Source organism: Rhamphochromis longiceps, linkage group LG2, assembly GCF_057381845.1.
Source record: "Rhamphochromis longiceps isolate RC_006_pf linkage group LG2, R_longiceps_female_GT1.1, whole genome shotgun sequence".
Lineage (NCBI taxonomy): Eukaryota > Metazoa > Chordata > Actinopteri > Cichliformes > Cichlidae > Rhamphochromis > Rhamphochromis longiceps.
Genome location: NC_140558.1, coordinates 8766888 through 8787388, shown reverse-complemented (window position 1 = coordinate 8787388; position 20501 = coordinate 8766888). Strand labels below are relative to the sequence as shown.

Genomic DNA, 20501 nt, shown 5'->3' with positions numbered 1-20501 from the left:
AATAAATGAAGTTATCTAAGAGTCAAAAGCTAAATGTGTAACCAGTTTAAATGTCATGTGTGTAACATTTAGATGTGTGGACGTGTGCTCTTTAAGTAAATTAAAAAATTAAGTTCAGTCAAAGTGACCTGAAAAGAGAGAGGCTGACTGTTGATGCCTATATTTGTGGGTGAGCAGTCAACCCAAACTTTATTCCAAATAAAAAACTCTGATATAAAAAGGCACAAAATGTGGATCTAGAGGCCAATGGACGATCACACCTCTCCTTGAGAGCGGAGACCCACCTCATAACCCAGAACATAAAGATACAAAGCAAATCATTTTTCAATCTGAACACAGTCCAATTTTTGTAATCAACATTCTCAACCCAATATTATTTATAAATATCACATTTACATTTACAACAAATATCCTTTGTATCATAAAATACACATCCCAGTACTTCCCTACTTCCCAGTCTCAATGATCCGGCAACGTTGGATCCTGTGGATGCATTTTTTAAACCTTTATTATACTCTGTTTTGGGCATGAACAGCTGGAGACCCATTGGCTGATGTTATACTTTGAAGTGTGTTTAAAGTTTGCCAGTTAGACCAGTATTTGGTGAGAGTTCTTTGCTGACAAGTCCAGTTGGACACAAAACAACAGGCAGGTCTGCACGGACCTTCCAGTCAGCAAATGATAACAAACTTTACATCACTAAGACACCGTCGGACCCCAGTGGACTATTTGGAAAGCATAATATAGGCTTCAAAAATACAAAAAGCAGAAATATTGGAATATAATAGATGTGCAACTGTAGCTAGGCATAACTTATATACAAGGGCCACGTGTCAATGTATCTGCCACTATGTTTTTCTTTCTCTTTCTCTTAATGAGACAACCCCCAAGTTAAAGGATTGGAAGAACAAAGCCCATCTCATTAACTTCTGACTCAGATATTGAAGTAACTGAAAAACAGTTAGAGGTGTTTGACTGGAGGGTACAGTGACTGCTGTCGACAACAGTTCTTTCGCCTTTTACTGGTTATGCTTTAAAGCACAATGATTGGTCCCTACTACGTACTATGTAGTCCATCAGGGTTCAGGACAAAAGTTACCCGATTGAAACGTCGAATAAAAGGAAGTCGAAATTAAGCAAGTTCACATGAGAAAAATCAAACATGTAAACTTGATTAAACCAAATCATACATGTGACACTACAGATGAGGCTACCCAAGGTTGACAGAGTTTATCTGCACACAGCTGCATAACACAAGAAAATATTACATAAAACAGATAAAGATGTTTTTCACAGTATTGATCACATCTAAATTCTTAGTGATGTCTTGACTTCAAAAAAGGCACAATCTTACAGTATCCTTGGCTGATCATTCATAAAAATCTTTATGTAAAGCTTTTGCACGATGTTTTACATGAGCCTTTAAGAAAGATAAGATGAAAGAAATTTTTCTATCTCTAAAAAAAGAATTCCGTGTAGGGAAAAAAGGCTGGGAAGAATCATAGGCGTATTTCACATCCCTTTTCTGTTTTATTACTTTCATTTCATTTTTTACAGCTTTTCCTGGAGCCAAGCACAACCACAACTATTTTAAAAATCAATTAATCATTTAAGTTATACTTTTAAAAATATGTTTCTCTTTTCGTTGCTAAGGTTTAATCTAACTTTCCCAAATGCATATGTTCTATTTTTGCTTTGTGATTTACCTGCTAAATCATATAAAGCACATTTTTAAAAATGATGGATGATTAACAACTGCTACAATAGCCGCATATTCATCCCCATCAATCACGGCTGAGTGTTTGCTGTTAAACATTAATGCTACTGGTCAGTGTATATTAGAACCTGTCCTTGAGTATAAATTATAACATAAGAAAAGCTCTCCAAAAGTTGAATCTGTTCATCTGGACGTAGCGTTTCTTGTGGGAGAAACGTTTAGTCACTCATCCAAGTGACTTCTTCAATAAGAAAAGCTCTGCTTTTGATTTCTTTTTTGCAATGTTCTGCAATGATCTGACACGAGGCTATAGTTCATTGAGGCTGTTAAAATATTTCAATTTGTAGAGTAAATGATATGATTAAGAATTATGATCATGAATGATTGTAAAGCACACTCAATGGGGAACAGTTAATTTGTCAGTTTGCCAAGATCTATATGGTCTTGGCTGCCTACTCTTTCAGACTGCTGCACTGCTGCTGTTTGCAAGCATATAGGCCCCGAGCTTTTATGTGGCAATGTTTTATGGGTGTTTTGGTACATGGTGGTGTTTTTGATTTGTTTGTAATCTAAATGCATCAACGATTTTGCTGTCTTAGCCAAAATTCTTTACAAGGAGTTTAAATATGAGTGTAGTTTGACCAGGTAAAAATTTATCGCTGAAGTAATGAATCTTTTTTTTCTTGAGTTGGTTCATAGTGCAGCATGGATTAAAGGCATGGATTTCTGATTTTGTGTTAGTTGATATATCTTGATATGTTGATGGTCCTCCAAACACCATAGAAATATCTAAACATTTATAAACAGTCATGATTTTGAACAAATTCAATTAATATTTTTGTTATTGACTACAGAATCTACAGACCGCAGTAGATGCAGAGCAGTACAACTGCCTTCATATAGCATCACTTCAAAGCAACAGTCATTACCTATGAAAATCATTTGATCACTCTCGTTGAGAGTGAAAACTTTTTCTTAACAGGAAGAAACTTCTGACAGAATCAGGCTCAGGGTAATTAATTGTTGAGTTCACAAAGGAAAGAGCCACCAAATCCAGCAGCCGGTTTTAATTGGATTTTGGAGATTGGAAATAATAGATTCTGGAAGATTAAACATAACTAATTTTGCCAACCTTCCTGTGCCTTCATTCATCTTTTAACTTCCCAGATTTGTCTTGGGATTGCATACGGGGTGGGAGCTGATGGCATATTGGGACATTTCCTCATGAGATCCATCTGGTTGTCAGATCAGTGTAGATTAATGCAAACTTGGGCAGCTTACCAAACAATTTAAAGAATGTAAATGGAATAAGAAAAATAGTTTAAAAAATAAATAAAAGCTTCTTTTATGGGATAAAACAGGAAAAAACTACATATAATCCATCTGATAATTATAAAAGAAGCATTTAAGTTATTATATGAATATTATGATTATAATATACATATAATTTTGTTATTGCAAGTGATGTATCCGCAATCTACTGAATGTACCTACAGTCCTGAAGATAACCTCAGCAAAGTATTAATTCAGCACTCAGTGCTTTTCTGCGAAGGCGTTCAATCAGTTCAGTCTGAGCCAGAGAAATACTCAGCACTCTGTTTCCTACAACAGTAAAGAGACGGAGCTAAGTGTTCCACATGGAGAGAGGGATCAATACATAAAAACAGCACAGCTGGCCTGACAGCCTGTCTTTTCCTGACAATGTCTAATGCAGCAGTGAGAAAAATCAAAACATCAGCTGCTGGGACTCCTGGCACATGTCAGCTTGACAGCCGTCTCTGTCATTTTAAAAATTTTGACAAATGGCACTTTTTATTTTTGTGGTCACGTTTCTCCAAATCTTTTTTTCTAGCAGTTTGTAACAGCTGCCACTGGAGCTGTATCTGGGCTGAAGCTGCACAAAATTTTGAGGAATGCAGATCGCCTGCAAATGGCTTGTTTTTAATGAAGCATTGACATTGTTCTCAGATTAAACTTGGGACTTGTTCAGTAAGAACTTGTGCATCAGGGTCTTTGGATGAGAAATGTGCTGTGATAATGAAAGAAATTCAAAACTCTAGGAGGTCAAAAAGCATGCAAATTAAGTCTAATTTCAAAGTATTGCTTGTGAATTTTATAAGAACACAAAGTCAAAAAAGTCACAAAGAAAAAGTTTTGTTCCTGTTTAATTACCAGTATGCATTTTAATACAAATATCTTTTTTTGCTAAAGTGCTCAAGTTGGTGTAGGAGGAAGTCACTCACTTTAGATCGATTGTAGTTAAATTTTGTGCTGGCATTTATGATCCTACATCAAAAAAAGGCTCCAGTACCACACAGTGACTATAAATAAACAATGGATGTTGTCATTGTCCTCGCTATGTGAACCTGCAATTTCTCTGTACTCTCTGCCTCGTCTCTCTCCTATCCTGCGTGTGTATATACAGTATGCTTTACGTGTGGATGATCATGCATGCGTCAGTCTTTTCTGCATTGCATTTCTCCACTTACCTTTGAAGAAACCTTATCTTTTTCTCTTTGTGCTCAGATCTTTTGGAGAAAGATTGTGTAAGTTATCAGACATACAAACATTAAGTTCAAGTTTATTGTAGTCATTTTGACACCACTGAATTTGGGATAGCAGGAAGCAGCAGAATTGGACACCATAAATCCCTCACTACCTGAGAGACCTGAGCCAGAGGAGTTCCATCTCCTTTGTTGCCAGTCTTCAGAGAGGGTCCTGCCTCCACTACAGTTGTCATCCCCCCGTCAAGCCACCAGAAGTGTCCAGTCACCTGCCCCGATGCCAGCCTTTAGCCAAACCAGAGGTGTCCTGTGGCTTTAGCCAACGTTAGCCCACTAAGAGTCAGCTTCCTTTGGAACCTCCAGAGGGTCTCATTCACTTCCATCACTCTCCTTCAAGCTTCCTAAGGTGCCCAGTCAGTCATCACTGGCTGCCTCCTTGGCCTCATGAGTGAATCCATCACTGGCCTTCAAGCTAGTCCCTTGTGAGGCTGAGCCGCTGGCTGTTCATTTTGCATCCGAGGGAGTCTCATTTCCTCAGCCATCAATTTCTTATCGGAGCTGCTGTGTCTCGATCACTGGCCACCCGGTCAGGACCCAGAGTTGCTCCATCTCTGCCATTGACCATCTGACCAGATCCAACTCTGTGTCTACTGTTGAGTTGTTTCCCCTTTGCTGCCCCCCTGAACTGCCATGTTCCCTTTCTGACCTGATGGCTGGACTCAAGAGAGGCAGGGTACACCCTCAACAGGTCACCAGTCTGACACAAGACTAAAAACAGAGAGACAGACAACCATTCAGATTCAAATCTATGGGCAATTTATAATCACTAGTTCTAACCACAACAATTGCATGTGTCTTGATTGCAGAAGGAAGCCAGAGTACACAGAGAACACGTGCAAAAACAGGGAGAACATACAAACTCCACAGCGAAGAGCCCTGGTCCCAAACTCAGGACCTTCTACAATGGCTAATTGCCGTGCCCTCTTTCTCCCACTGTTAAATGTTTCAATTTTTATATAAGTCTTAGTAAATATATCAACTGGACTTCTATTTGTGCAACTCTAACAGCTGTTTGTCAGTGGATTACTGGACAGGTGTCAAAGGCAAAATGCCTGGACTGGCCTCACTGACAGTCTTACAGTGGTCAATGGGACGCAGTCACCATTTGAATTGAAAAAGTTTAAATTTTGTATTTGTTTGTATTTTGTACAAATACAAACAAAAAGGTTCTCATGTCATCACCGCTGCTATAACTTTACAGATTTCCTAAATATAATAGAGTGTAATTTACAGAACTTGTCTTTACTGTTCCATAGGATTTTTTTATTTTTTCAATTCTTTATTAACATAAAATTAACCATGATTCATCCTAAACTAAAACTGCTTGAAGGTGGAAAATAAGGACACAAAGGATCAGTCTTATATTTTGATGATAGAGACCCTGTGTAAAACTAAACTGCCTAAATCTATTTAATATTGATCCAAAAATTCAGCAACAGGAAATCTTGTTGAACCAGATCTAGAAGTGATTGAATACACTTTCAAATTCAGAGCTTACACAACTGCATCCACAGAGACTTTCACTGCATTAAAATTCATGTCCTGTTTGATGCATTTAAAAACATGCAGAGGTGGTGATGGGGGTGGATGATAGCAGAACTCGTACTGTTTCTACTATTGCAAATAAAGCTTAAATGAAAAAAGACAAACCAAAAGTTACAAAACCAATCAGAGGTCAGAAGGTTTTCTTAAAGAGGAGAAGATGGTTTCTTTCTTACCTTGTTGATCAGGCACTGGTACAGCCTGGACAGCCCAATGAATTCCAAAACCAATATGTTTCATCTGATGTGGAATCATGGAATGATCTGTCTTCACCTGCCAATTCTCACCAATGTTGCCAAAAATGTGACAGATTTAGAATGAAATTCACATTTTTCAACCTTCGCAAACAGTTAATTCCCCCAAATTCTTAACAGTATCTGCCGTGCATTTATGGAGTGCTCCTTGAGGTCCTTAGAGAAGAATAAAAAATAGAGAATGAGACAGGCAGGGAAAGCTCTTAAGACATTGTTTATGACACCTTTAAACAGCGTTTGCTATGAATGGCATAACCAGATATTAGTAGTGGCTGAGTGGTGTATTGAAGGCTGTTTTTCATTCATCTGCTTTTCTGATTCTGACAAGCTGTTAGGTTAGCTTGGAGGTAGTGGTGACGGGCAGCTAAGAAACCTAAGTGAGGTGTTTACCAGAGTCAGGCTGCTGACCGTACAGACAAGCAGAATTTAGTCTGGCTGTGAACGGTGATCTCCATGGAGCAAAGCAGGCAAATCTTGCAGGTGAGTAAACAGAATCTTGCAAGTCCAGAATCAGCAGTTCCACCCACGCAAGCCCCAAATACATTACAAAGATAGGATGATGTGGTAATGTAAGTGGAAAGCAACATCAGGAAGAAGGAGTAATGGAAAATAGTGCAGATGTGGAAAGTAAAGTCCAAAGTAGTCCCAGTGGTAATAGGACCATTAGGCATTAGGAGCTGTAATCCTGAAACTAGAAGAGTGGCTGCAGCAGATTCCAGGCACAGCATCAGTGGTCTTTGTCCAGAACATAGACCACCCAATGTAAGGTTTGTGCTGCCACTGCTGCTGAGTACACGTAATTACAATAATATTTTTTAAAATTTCTGTAAAGGTAATCAACACTTATGCAAAGCTCTCTGACTAAAATGACATTTTTAAAATGTGAATTTATTAAAACAATGGTTTTTGATTTAATTCTGTGCTTGATAGAATTAAACTAGCACAAATTTGATTTAAAAAATGTGTTTTTAAATTTGTAAACCAACTTAACTTTTAGGTGTAATTAGCCACTGTACTAATGTTAAACTAGGAGAGGGAAAATACTATGTATATATAATAAAATATCTACTTATTACTGTAATACTAGCAAGCTAGCTAAAAAACCTAGCAAGCTAATCCAGAATTTACCATACAGTTTTCTTTGATCTCTTACTTACAAATATGTACAACTTTGCCCTGAGTTCCTGTATATATGTCTCTGTCACATAATATTGATGGGAAATGTGGACAGAATATGTGAGCAGTTTTCCATTTCTATTTATTTCTTGTTTCTCAGCACATTCACACTCTCAGTTATTTAACCTCTGTGAGAACTTAATCTGTGGGAAAAGGGAACAGAAATCACAGAAGGTGGAAGTCTGAAAACGATCAGGTCAGTCAAAGAGAAAAAAATCCCAGTCACTACTTCGTGGTATTTAACCTTAGCTATTTCTATTAAGTCTGAGTGGGAAGTACTTTGAATGTGGGAATGTAGACATCCAGTGGATTTTGCATAGTTTCGTTTTCAACCAATCAGTTTATGTCAAGTGCTTGATGATGTGGGACATCCTTTTTTCACTACAATAAATAATACTGAGTTAACATTCATTTTTTATTGGTCAGTGGCAGAATCTTTTTTGAATTCACTGTTATTGTGCGTATTTAGCTAAGTGCGAGGTAAGTGCAGGTTTAAAAACTATTTAATGTTTAGATAATTGAATGTGAACTTTCTCTAGAACATTAAAAAATGTTTATGAATGTTAGTATAGTTTAGTGTAAAATCAGCACTTCTGGAAAACTTAAGGACTGTTTTTCATTTCCAAACCTACAAAGGTCTTACCTGAACAGAAAAAAATCCAGAACATTAATGGACACAATGGAAATTGATGACACCTTATTATATATGGACGGCAATCTCATCACTCAAGGTACAGTATCACCCCCAAAACCCGCAGACAGAACTAGTGGGTAGACAAAATAAAATGCAAACCTGTTTTTCAGCTTAAATTTCAAACTGAATAACGTCACACTTTTGTGTGTGTGTGTATTTCATTGCTTAAGACACCTTTGGTTTGCGAACACCTTATTGAATAATAAATTTCTTGTTTAATTCATAAAAGGACCAATATCATGCTGGTCTATGCTCAGTAATACATAATTACACGGTAAAGCATGTTTTAAAGATTTTTAAATGGATTCAAAAATTCTAAAACTTAAGTTAAAGTCTCTAAAGACTTTTTTAACCAATTTTACTTGTCTAATGATATATTTGTTTGTAGTTTAATTTGAAAAATGTCTGTTTTCTTATTTACAAAACAGTGAATTTTCGCAGAAGAAACCAGATCCTCAGAGGTGTCACTGTGAGCCTCGGATTACTGTGTGCTGTCCTGTTGTGCAGTAACATAAGTCAATTTATATTCTGTAAGTTGTTTAGTTTTATTCAATAAAAATAAACCCCTTTTTTGTTGCTTTTACATCCAGTTCATGATAATCAATTGAATCCGGAAAAATATTATTTTTATTTTTTAAATTTCACAGATGAGATCATCCATCCTAAATCAGAAGACCAAACACAGCCATATCACAATACACTCACTCAAAATAAGGAGAAACTCCAAAATGATAATGACAACCTGACTGCAGAGAGGGACAGACTGGAGATCAGTTATGATGCTTTGAGTAAGGAGACTAGACAGTTAAAGATCATACTGAGCAACCTCACAAAAGACAAAGATGAGCTGCAGCACTATTACAGTTATTTGATTACTAAACGAGATGAGCTGGAGGCCAATTTCAGCAATGTGAAAAATGAGAAGGACCGGCTACAAACAAATTTCATCAACTTAAAACAAGAGAGAGATCAATTCGAGACAAACTACACTCACATGCAGAGGAAGCTTGAGGGCTTACAGACTAATCACAATAATCTGACAGCAACTGCAGAGCAGCTACAAACCAGCTACAATAACCTCCAAAGAGAAAAGGATGCATTAGGCGTTCTTTTTACTGCACTGAGAGTAAAAGAAGTCCAGCTAGAAGGTAATTACACTGTGTTAAAGAGGGAGAAAGACCAGTTACAAAGAAGCTACAATAGTCTGAATAGAAACAAACATCAAACTGACCAGAGCTATACCACCCTGCGGAAAGACAAAGAGCAACTTCAAACCAGGTATAATACTTTGAGGAAGGAAAAGGAACAATTACAAACCAACTACAGTCGCTTGACTACAGCTAGAGAAGAGTTACAATCGAAAGTCAAAAGGATGACCACTAAACTAAGCGGTATGCTTCCTATGTTACAGCTTAAATTTACTAAAATTATCTCCATTGTGGTATTCTTCATCTTTTGGATATTTTTTCCATGTGATGAATTTGCAGGCATTCCTTGTCAGGCCCACTGGAGAAGGTTTGACATAAGCTGTTATTTTGTCTCAACCTTGAAGAAAAACTGGACAGAAAGCAGAAAAGCCTGTATCGCTGAAGGTGCAGATCTACTTGTCATAGACAGCGCTGAGGAACAGGTAATAAACAAAGGCAGAATTAGAATCGCTAAACGTTGCCAATGATTGCAAGAATTTTTTCCATCTTTGTACTGGGTTGCTAAGGTTTGCATGTACAGTTAAAGATGACTGCAGTGTTGCAAGAACTCCATTAGGTGATGGAACTAAAACAAAAAATTAAAGGATCATTAATGCTGTTATAATCCATCTTGTTGGAGACATGAGTCTCTATCCCAAAGACAAATGACTGTCATCGTGGCTCTACGGGTCATTCAAATTTTTTTTTACAAAACTGAAATGTGTAGAAATTGTCTGTACCAGTCCATTTATTATATATTCCAATTTAGATCAAGATCACCCCCTAACAGTAATGTCATCAGTCTTTTGTTTGTGCGACTCTAACAGCTTTTTGTCAACGAATTACTGGACAAGAGCGAGAGGCAAAATGCTTGGATTGGCCTCACTGACACACTTACAGAGGGGGTTTGGACCTGGGTGGATGGGACCCCTATTACCATAGAGTGAGTTTAAATACACAAACCTGAACAAAAAGGATCTAACTTTACACATTTTCTAAATGTAAGGTTCATTTATCAAACTTTTATGTACAACTTGACTGTACAAAGATCAGTCTTGTATTCTGTTGTTGAACTGAACTCTGCCAAAAACTTTAATATCTATCCAACAATTTAGCAACAGGAAATGTAAGGAAAGGATGAATGCAGAAGTGCACAGTATTATTTCTACTTTTGCAAATGAGAGTTAAATTAAAAAGACAGACTGAGGCACCAAACAATCACAATGTAGGAGTGAATTTGTTTCTTATAGCGACAAAGTGGAGAAAATGATTTCTCTCTCTTACCTTATTCATCAGATACTGGCAGCCTGGGCAGCCTAATGACTTCAAAAGCCAGGACTGTGGAGAATATGTTTCAACTGATAAAGGATCATGGAATGACGATGGCTGTTTCGCAGCACAAAATTATATTTGTGAGAAATAAGATCAACATGACTTACAGTGTTAACTAAAGGTTTGGACTGGGGTTCTTAAGTTTATTAATAGACAATATTCCAGATTTTTGGCTCTGTCATCATAAAAAACACCCACACAAGTTCATTTCAATTCAGTTTTATTTATATGGCACCAAATCACAATGACAGTAGCCTCTATGTCCTTTATTTTGTAGGGTAAAGAAAAATAGCAATAATCCAGCCTGGAAGTAACAAATCCATGGAATAGTTTTTCAGCATCACTCTGACACAAAATGCTTCTAATATTGGAGAAAATGAGCAATTAATTACCCTAAGTATTGTCTTTGAAGCCAAATCCTGATGATTTTAACTTACCATATTCATCTGTTCCAAAGAGTTTTGTTTTTGCCCAGAACTGATAAAAAAAAAAAAGAGTTTTGGACTGGTTAATATGAAAAAACACATTCTTGTTTATTTTGGCTAAATACTGCATATTTTCTGTGTCACATCTTAGTCAAAATGTAATTTAAAATGTAAATTAATAGCATTTAAGATAATTGACATTTTCAGACTATTATCATTATTGTTTTAAAATTTTCAAAATGAATAAATTACAAATTAATTACAATTTAATTTACAAATGGAAGGCAAGAGTTTTGGACTTGAGGGCCACAAAAGAAGTCAGTGGTGAGAGGTATTTTTACATTTCGTCCACTGCATTTTATTTTCCATCAGCCAAATCTTCCATCTATCCACATTCATATTTGCTTTCCTGACTCTGGTCACTGGGGCCCTACAAGCTATCACAGTTGACAAGCTGGCAGAATATCATAGCGCTAACAGGGAGACAGACAACCATGTAGACTTACGGCCAATTTACAGTCATCAGTTAACTGAACTTTTAACTGTGGAAGGACACATACAGGCAATGTTTAAACTGCATGGTGCATGGCTTTTTAAGAAGTAAACTCTGATCATCAATTTCACTTCCTTTTTTATTTATCTAGAGCCAACATCACAAATAATTAGAACTGTGACATATAATAAGATAGATGATTTTAGGACTTTATCTATTTAGCGGGGAAGTAAAAATTACTTAATTTTTTTTCTTCTCTGTTTCGGCATAGCTGTTGTTCTGTGTGATTAAATTACATACAGCTGGTATTAGAATAACTTTTTTTTTCTTGAATTGTTGTTAAACATTTACATATTAAGTGAACTTGGAGTTCAGGGCCAGAAAAGAAGTCATACACTATTTTACATTGTTGATTTTTTACTTAATTTACATAAAAATCATCATTAAAAGCAGACTTACATATTGTTGCGATACATGTTATGTGTTTAATGTTATAAATAATGATTAAATGTTTTCCCATTACAGACATCACTATGTTGTATAAGAGGTAAATGACTGGCAATAAAAATGTGGAAAAAATGATTTGTTTTTGCCATCATCTATCTTTTGAATGCTTACAGTACATTCACTAACAAAATTAGTCTTCATATAACATAAGTAACAACATAAAAGAAAGTTTTTGTGTGTTGCGTAAAAAAAATACATCACTGAGGTTCAGATACAATAATTAATAAGCAGGTTAAAGATGACATGGAAATGGCTTTGCATGGTTAACTATGTGTACAATATGTCCACATTGTGAGGGAAACATTATGGTCGAAACCTAGAACCAAGAATGCTTTACATAAATTTTAGACTTATATTTCCTTGTTCAAGAACAGTCAGACCACTGAGATGATGCTTATAAACTCCAGTGAATATTTAAACTGTCAAACTGTAAAACTCCTAAAACAAATGTGGCTTTTTTGGTCTTTGTTTTGTTGTAATTTCATGGAAAAGTAGAGAACTTTGGTGGTTTGTCATTGTTTTAAATAGTTAGGTTCCATTTTTTTAAGAAATACACCCCCCACCCTACTCCATTTTCAAATGTTCAAGAAACTTCAGTTAAAAAAAAAAGACCTCACAAGACATCTGGCATAAATTTTAAATTAAACATTGTTGGGGAGAGGGAGGGTAGCACTTCATGGAACTCAAATAAATGCCTTACATTCTAAAAAGTGAAACAAAAATAAATTAGTGTAACAGAAACAAAACACTGTGGAGGAAAGGGTAGCTGTTATTGCTGTGCTGTAGCTTTTACTGTGTCCACCCCCGTATGTTGCCCTGGTATAACCTGAACAGACGACGATTCACTGACACATAATGATGCCAAATGCTGACAATGCTCTCTACAGCTACAGGCTACTTGTTGCATAACACAACATCAGAGAAAAGAGTATATTAATACGAACAGCACAATTTGCAGATATATTTAGCACGCTGAGACACCACACTTTGGCATGTGGCTCATTTTGGGTGTGGTGGTGGCTACATGTAGTGCAGCTGCTCTTGAAGGGGGCATCTCAACCATTAATTGGACTAAGCCTTTTCATTCCCCCCCAGAGATGAGTCTGATCCAAACCGTCTGTGGTGGAGTGGTGAGATCTGGCTCCCCCCTGGGATGTAGCCGAGTGGTGCGGTTACGCTTTTGGCCATGTGACTAAAAATAAAGATCAAAGAAGCCTCTTCCAGACATGTTGGTCTGGTTAAACTCACAGAAAAAAGGGCTTTTAAATAGTTAAGAGGGTGATGCGTGTGCATTAGTCTAAAGATCTAATGTATTTAGAAGGATGAGGCTACTTTTCCAAGTGCATCCGACAACATTATAAAGTGAGCCCACTTTTGTGCAGTTCATACTTTTAACCTCTAGCCTGTAAAACGGGTAACATTCTACCAAACAGGGCATACAGCCTGTATAGTGTGGTAGTGTCTGGGAAAAACTAGCAACATATTGCTGACTAAGTTGGAGACTTTCACTCTGGTGCATTATCTGCACTACTTAACACTTACCATAAAACGTCAGGTCTCTATGGCAGCAAATTAGCGAGTCATGTTAGCTACTACACCTGTTTGTATACGACTCTCCACTCTACCTCTGCTGTATAAAAAATGGATGTAGCTACTGTCATGTCACCTGTTGTTTCTTACATTTTATTTCAAAGCCTCAAGATTAGCATTTAAAAGATTTTTGTTAGGTTTATAAAAACCCTAGATGCAACATGAGGAGCGGGTCTGAGTCCGAAACTGCTTCCTCAATGACAAAGATCTAAAAATTCTTCCATTCATTCAATATGATCCAAATGAGTGACTGAGGACATAAACATGGCAGGCAAGTGGGTTAACAGAGGTCAAGACATAAAGACATTTTCCCCTGTGACTTCTATAGGACTGGAAAACTATAGGATGGAGAATGTAGGTTTAAAGAAATTCAGACTAACAACAACCTCCTTATGACTAGGAGAAATTGGTAGTTGCAGCCTCTTGCTGAGGTTTAAATTGATCACAAGAAAATTTCACAGTCCATCTGGCGGGAGGCGGCCTATCACCAGGTGCATGCTGCTTCTGTCCCCTGCTGTTGGAAAAGGCACTATTTGGCAATTGCACTTTACGAATGTATTATTTATCAGGTTGATTTGCCACAAAATTAGCCAAGCACAATAACAAAAATCGTATTAAAAATCCTTTCATATGCTGTGGAAATGTATTTTGTATGCATGCCTGAAATTAGCTAATAGCTACACTTAAGATTGTAAAATGAGGATAATGAGAGTAAGACTTTCTGTGCATAGACCATGACAAATGAATGTAATAAAACGAAACTGAACTAAACCTTTACAAGGTCAGTAAAAGATAGCAAAAACAGCAGCATTATGTATGATGCACCATGATTGTGTCAGGACACTACGATGGCCCTTAAGTACTGTAGAATGCCCAAATGCAGTGTTGGGGAGTAACGGAATACATGTACCGCCGTTACGTATTTAAAATACAAAATATGAGTAACTGTATTCCGTTACAGTTGTCATTTAAAAAGGTGGTATTTAGAATACAGTTACATTGTTGAAATAAATGGATTACACAGCTGTATTTTCCTGTTTCCTATTGTCGCGGGTCAGGACTGTTTGGGTTTTGTTTGACAGCTATTTTCTGTTGTTCCAGGTGGCAGCGTTACGGTTTCCATGGTTACAGGGTGACGCTCTCTCTCTGTGTGTTCCCTGGGTGAGAGAGCGCCTTTTTGTTGTTGTTGTTGTTGTTGTTGTGCTAAGCTAATCCGGTCGTTAAGTAATGACATGACGAATCCTACTTCCAGGCCTAAAGTAGTCTGCGTTTAATATGGTTTTTGTGGTGTTAACATGTTTAATGTTTTGTATTTTCTTCTATTTAATCTCAAAAAGCTCCTAAAACAGTCAGTGTCACTGTTAACCTCCCTCTGCTTTTATTACCGCTAATCATTTACTTAAGCTCAGTGTTTAAAACCTTAGGATCTAACTAACCTCGTATTGTGGATGGATTATCTCAGTTGTTCTCCTGGCTGAAGTTTGGTCCTTTTACAGCATCCTGCCATGCGATTGCATTTGTTCCTGACCACCGAGAACACTCACGTTAACTTTTATTGAGTGGAAATAAAGTTAGCTTGTTTATATTATGCTAACATAGCTGTGTCGCTAGCGATCACGTAGCACATCATTATATACCAGCTAGCCAAACTTCAGTAACCCTGCAAACGTCACTGCTGTTTAGTTTTCTGTCTTCATTTATGTTGGAAGTGATAACAGAGCTGTACGTTTTAATTTGTTTCCAAAACCCCGCAGTCAGGACATGCTATATTGTATTTAGATAGCTTCCTGCTAACTTCTAACTCCGTTAAATGTCATAAATTCTGTTTTCATGGATGCCTGGATGTTAAACTCAATTGTTACACCTGATAGAGCAGAACGCTGATCATTTTATTAAAGATGAAAGACTTTAGACAGTTTTTCAACTCTCAGTAATGCCATAGTGATCGTTTGATATATGGACCTGCAGCGGAGTTTAGGCCCAGACACGGCTAGTGACGTCAGACTTAACGACTGGATAGGCAGAATGTTACAGGCAGCCCTAAAGAATGTAGCCTCATGGGCAGTGTTGTCCGTGCTGCAGGGAGAATGGATTGCGGTTTGGAGTGTTCTCTCACCCCCGTTCTCTGCGGCCTGCTGGAGCGGGGAGCTAGGAGGAGGAGTTGGCCGTCCGACTGGGGTCTGGAATGTGGGGCCTCCCTGCTGCTGCGGAGTCGGGGCGGTCTGCTTCTCCCCACCGCAGGGAAAAGGGTAACTGGGTCTGGGTGCAGTTCCCCCCTCCGGGGCAAGGGCACCTAGGCCCGGTTCGTAGAGTACGCTTGGGGAGTGTGATTGTGTGTACAGCGTCTCTTTATGTCTGTCTCCACGTTGGTTGAGTGTGGAGTAAGTGCATATGAGAGCATGAGGGTGGGAATGGATGTTTGTATCTGTGTGTGCCTGTATGTCTGTGTCTATATGTCAGGTTGGGTATCAGACGCCAACTCTCTGGGGACATCTCAGGCCCTCCAAGGTTTGGAGGCCTATCTCCCCCTACCACCACTTCCCCTGCCAGTGGCGGACTTCCTCAGACATCGGTGCGTTGGTGGTTCTTTGTGTCCGGGGATGGGTGTCCAGGTACATACCGGCTCACTCCTTGGCGGCCGCTTATCGGGGCCTGGAGCCTGGGGCTCGCTCGGGCCACTTCGGAGGTGGGGTGCCCCCGGCCTCTCGGCCTGGGGCTCGGTCACTCAGGCACAGCTGGCTGCCGGCGGAGCTCACGGGCGCGTCACTGCAACCCCCCCCCTGGCTTCTGCTCCGCGGCTGCTGAGTGACCCCTCATCTGGGACTCTCCTCAGCTCTTTCTGGGACAGTGGCGCGGCTGCCCCTCTGTTGGTCTTCCTTGGTCTCTTGTGTTCTGGGGGCCTCTGGATGTCTGGAGTTTTGATCTCCTCCATACCTGCTTCATGCCCTCTCTGCTTATTCTGTTGGTTTTTGTTTTTTGCCCTTCTCCCCCGTCCCTCTTCTCAGCTGTTTTTCTTTCCCTCTTTCTTTCCCCCAGTCAAGCCTGTCCTGTATTCAGCAAGTGAAAATAAAATAGACAATAAAAGGTGAATCAAATGGACCATTACGGCAAGGCTGGGATGGTCAATTTGGTAAAGTAAATCCGTTGGGCATCTTTCTTCGCCTTTAGACAATAATTCTGATGGCAAAAGAGCCAAACGGGACAGGCAAAAAAAAAAAAAAAGAAAAAAAAAAAAAGAGAATGGATTGCCATACCTGTTATGTGTCTGTGAGCGTGAGGAGGGAGAAAAAGGAGAGTGGAAAAGTATGAGTTATCATCGAGCAGAAACGGGAGCTGGAAGCATGTAAATATAATAATAACCACTGCAGCCAAGAAGAGTGCCTGACGAGCCCAGTTGTAAGTAAGCTATTAAGACTCGACTGTACACCGTGTTCGTGTTTTCCTCAGGAACAAGAAGTTCCTGTTGGAGCAGCCTTTCAAATCCTCTCTCTAAAACTTGACCCTGACAACAAAGTAAAGCTATTTTTCGGCTACGAGCCCGACACGGAACATGACATATTAGCCAGAGGTCCCTTTACTACGGTTCGGAGCCGCAGACCTTCACTAATCATAATAAATCACACAGCAATAGTACATTCATGTAGTTGTAAAAAGCATAATATATCATGTAATCCAAAGTATTCAGAATACATTACTCTCATTGAGTAACGTAACGGAATACGTTACAAAATACATTTTGGGGCATGTATTCTGTAATCTGTAGTGGAATACATTTTAAAAGTAACCTTCCCAACACTGCCCAAATGTATCAAGAGACCTGATACAGAGCCACCACTTAGAATTGCTGCTGCTCTATCTCAATGCCCTTCTTGTGATGATGCAGGGAAAAAGCATTTTTCAGTAAATGCATTAGAGGGAACTGAATACAGCACTCACATCATCTGGGTTTGCAGACCATTGCACATGTACATTTGTGTCCCTTCATGCACCTACTCATGAGTTCTCACTCTGGTTATAGGCTTTGCATCACATGCTGACACTGAAGAACTAAAACATTATTCAAATCTAGGCTCATATAAGGTTTTGCAAAGAGAAAAGCTTAGTAAAACCAAACTGCCTTTTGGGCCTGAAGCGATTTTCCTGTTGCAGATAATGCCACATCCAGCGCTCTTGATATATCCATGGATTTTTCCACTATTAAAAAATGCCAAGGTCATTGTTTTATACTTCCACCCCAAGATCTTGAAATGTGATCTTCAACTGCCCATTAGCATTTTTGTTAGTTGAGCCTACAGACTGCATGTACAACTGAAATTCCTGCCAAAATGAACAAAGAGTGGTGCGGTGGCTTCATGTGGTAGACAAGTAATTTTGTGACCAAATTCCACCTTTAAGTCTGCTGTTTGGATTTGCTTATGTGGATGAATAACTTTATTACAGACTTTATTGAGCCAAAGGTTCTTGGCCATTAAAAACACTAATGTAGAGTGTGCCGTCAAAGCAAAAAAAAAAGAAAGACTTTAAGACAAATTGATTTGCTAATAAAAATCCCTTAAGGTCTTTTTTCTGTTTTAGGACATCAGTTGGTGTAACAATGCTAACTTTTTGGCTTATGCCTGCAGCACCTTGGAAATTTTTTTTATTTATCTAATAATTATAAGAAATAGCACAATAATAATAATAATAATAATCAATAGAGAAAGACAAAAAAAACAAAGAAACATTAGAAAATTAGAAACTACCACTATCCATAATGAATTAATTTAATAAACAGAGAAATTGCAGTACCATGGTACATGCTCATATAACGTGAGCTTTCTCAAGGTAATTACAAAACGGAGTCCAGGATTTTGAGAAAACATTTGCTGCAGATGTTTGTAGGTATCAAACTTTTTCCATTTGAATGACTGATAACATGTCATTGAGCCAGACACTGAAGGTGGGAGGAACAGCGGACTTCCATTCCTTTAGGATAAGTCTTTTCGCAATCATCATTCCGAGATCAATTGGCACCTGCACAGTCGCAGGGATAGTTCTGGAACGTACGCGGCCAAAATCTGCAATTTCTGGATTGGGTGAAATGGAGATCCAATAAGCTTTAGAGTACCAATCAAATATTTTGAACCAGAAATTGGTCAATAAGGGACAATGCCAGAAAGCATGAGCCAGTGTGCTCTCTGATATTTTATATTATTTATTTATTTTTAACTAAAGAAATGTATTCCTTTTTTATCCTTTTTGGCAAAAGACATTAAATGCTAACAGAAACTAAACCGGACCTCCTTATCAGCTTTAGGATTTAGTATTAGACTTCAATTTTTTTTGGAAACAAAAATCTGCTACCTGTTGTTTTACGGCCCTTTACAGTGCAGTTATCTCATGTTTGTGTTACATATAGCATTAACTTAAGCTGACAACATGTGTCTGCTTTAATGGCTCCTTCAAGCTATAATGGTGAGACACTTCAGATAAGAATGAATATCAACAGGTGTGATTCCATTTCCATTTTTTAAAGTTCAAATTCATCATTTTCCCAGCGGCTTCAGGGATCCATTTCCATTAAAAGAGAAAAAAAAAGTGTGACATTTTAAACACATGAAAAAAGCAGTGCAGCAGTAAAAATCAGAGGAGCGAAAATGCCACATATCATAGCATCAAGTATAGAGTGTAATATGTGCAAGCAAAAATACAAATCCATCATCTACATGATGGCCCTAAGATGAATTTAGAGTTCGGTCATCTTGATTGTGTAAAGATTAGCTCATGTTACTAAACAGTGGTATAATCTGTAAGACTGTTATCTGTTACTGATGCTATTCATCCCGCTGTTGCTTGTTGTTAAAATGAGTGCGAAAGGGATTATAGTAAAATTACTATTGAAGATAATAATAATTGTGATTCAGCTCACAGTTATGTGCACAAATGAAGACACTGAGAAGATGATTGTTTTTTTCAGTTGATTTCAATATGTTTTTAACATTCATAAACAGTGAATAAACAGTAACATGACAAACTACGGGAGAGTTGTAATGGTGGAAACTGTGATTTTAATCACTTAGGCAGCTTTAATACTGGACACATAAAGTGTGATTAAATCCTTAATAGAGCGAAGCAGTCAAAAGATAGAAAAGGACAACAGTACTGTTAAAGGTGGGTTTTATTCTATCGAAAAAACAGTAAACTCCAGTGTCTAACTTCAACAGCAAAAACAGAAATATTTACAGCCTGCTACTAAAACCAGTTTGATGCTAAGAAGAATATCTCCTCTTCATAACAACACTGAATGTGGTGATTTTTTTTCATAACTCATCCACCTGGTGTCTGGACACAAACAGTAGTAGCCTGTCAGTGTCTGCAGGGCCTTACCTGCACTGCTGTGAATCATAACACTGGATGTCAGTTTGTTTATGCATGTTCCTTTTGGAGTATTTCTAACAGCTCATCTGACTAATACTGTGGGTTGCTGTGTAGTACAGACAATCCAAGAACTGCGTCGGCTTCAGTGAGTGAAATTCTAGTGTTTCAGTATCCATTACTTATCCATTACTAACCATAAATTAGCTGCTATGTGTCTTGTGTTGTCCCTGCAAAGCTTATGATGTAGCTCGTTGCCCAAGATAACTAGCATTAGCTAGTAAATTAGCACTCCACCCTTTCATTCATATAAGGTAATTAAAAAAGCCCCAAACTGGCAGCAGCCAACAGGCCAATGGCCAAAACTAAGCTCACCATATTCTTCTTTTATAATCTTTATAACTCGGATCTGCTTGCAGTAACTTTATTTTTTTTTTTTATAACCATTCGTTTAATTGACTGTGTAACCTATTGCTGACAAATGCTAAAAAGGAGAAGTATTTTCATAGACTTTCTCCAAATTTTAACCACTTCTCTATTGTAAAGCCATTAACCCAGTTTGACACCACACTGCCCCCATTTCTGTTGTTTTGTTTTGTAGAGTTGTTGATGGGCTAAAACAGTGGAGTGAAAATGGAAGACTGTTTCAACTAAAGTGTTGATCAT

At 38.1% G+C, this 20501-nt stretch overlaps 1 protein-coding gene across 1 annotated transcript; it reads left to right on the top strand.

Moving 5' to 3' along the window:
• The first annotated feature begins 7687 nt into the window (after window positions 1–7687).
• Window positions 7688–10877, top strand: LOC146676943 (uncharacterized). Its single transcript, XM_085380740.1, has 7 exons — window positions 7688–7733; window positions 7890–7984; window positions 8376–8477; window positions 8595–9338; window positions 9435–9577; window positions 9962–10077; window positions 10431–10877. Exons 2-7 carry the CDS (start codon window positions 7924–7926, stop codon window positions 10555–10557), a joined length of 1293 nt encoding a protein of 430 aa, XP_085236866.1. The 5' UTR covers window positions 7688–7733; window positions 7890–7923; the 3' UTR covers window positions 10558–10877.
• The last annotated feature ends 9624 nt before the right edge of the window (window positions 10878–20501 follow it).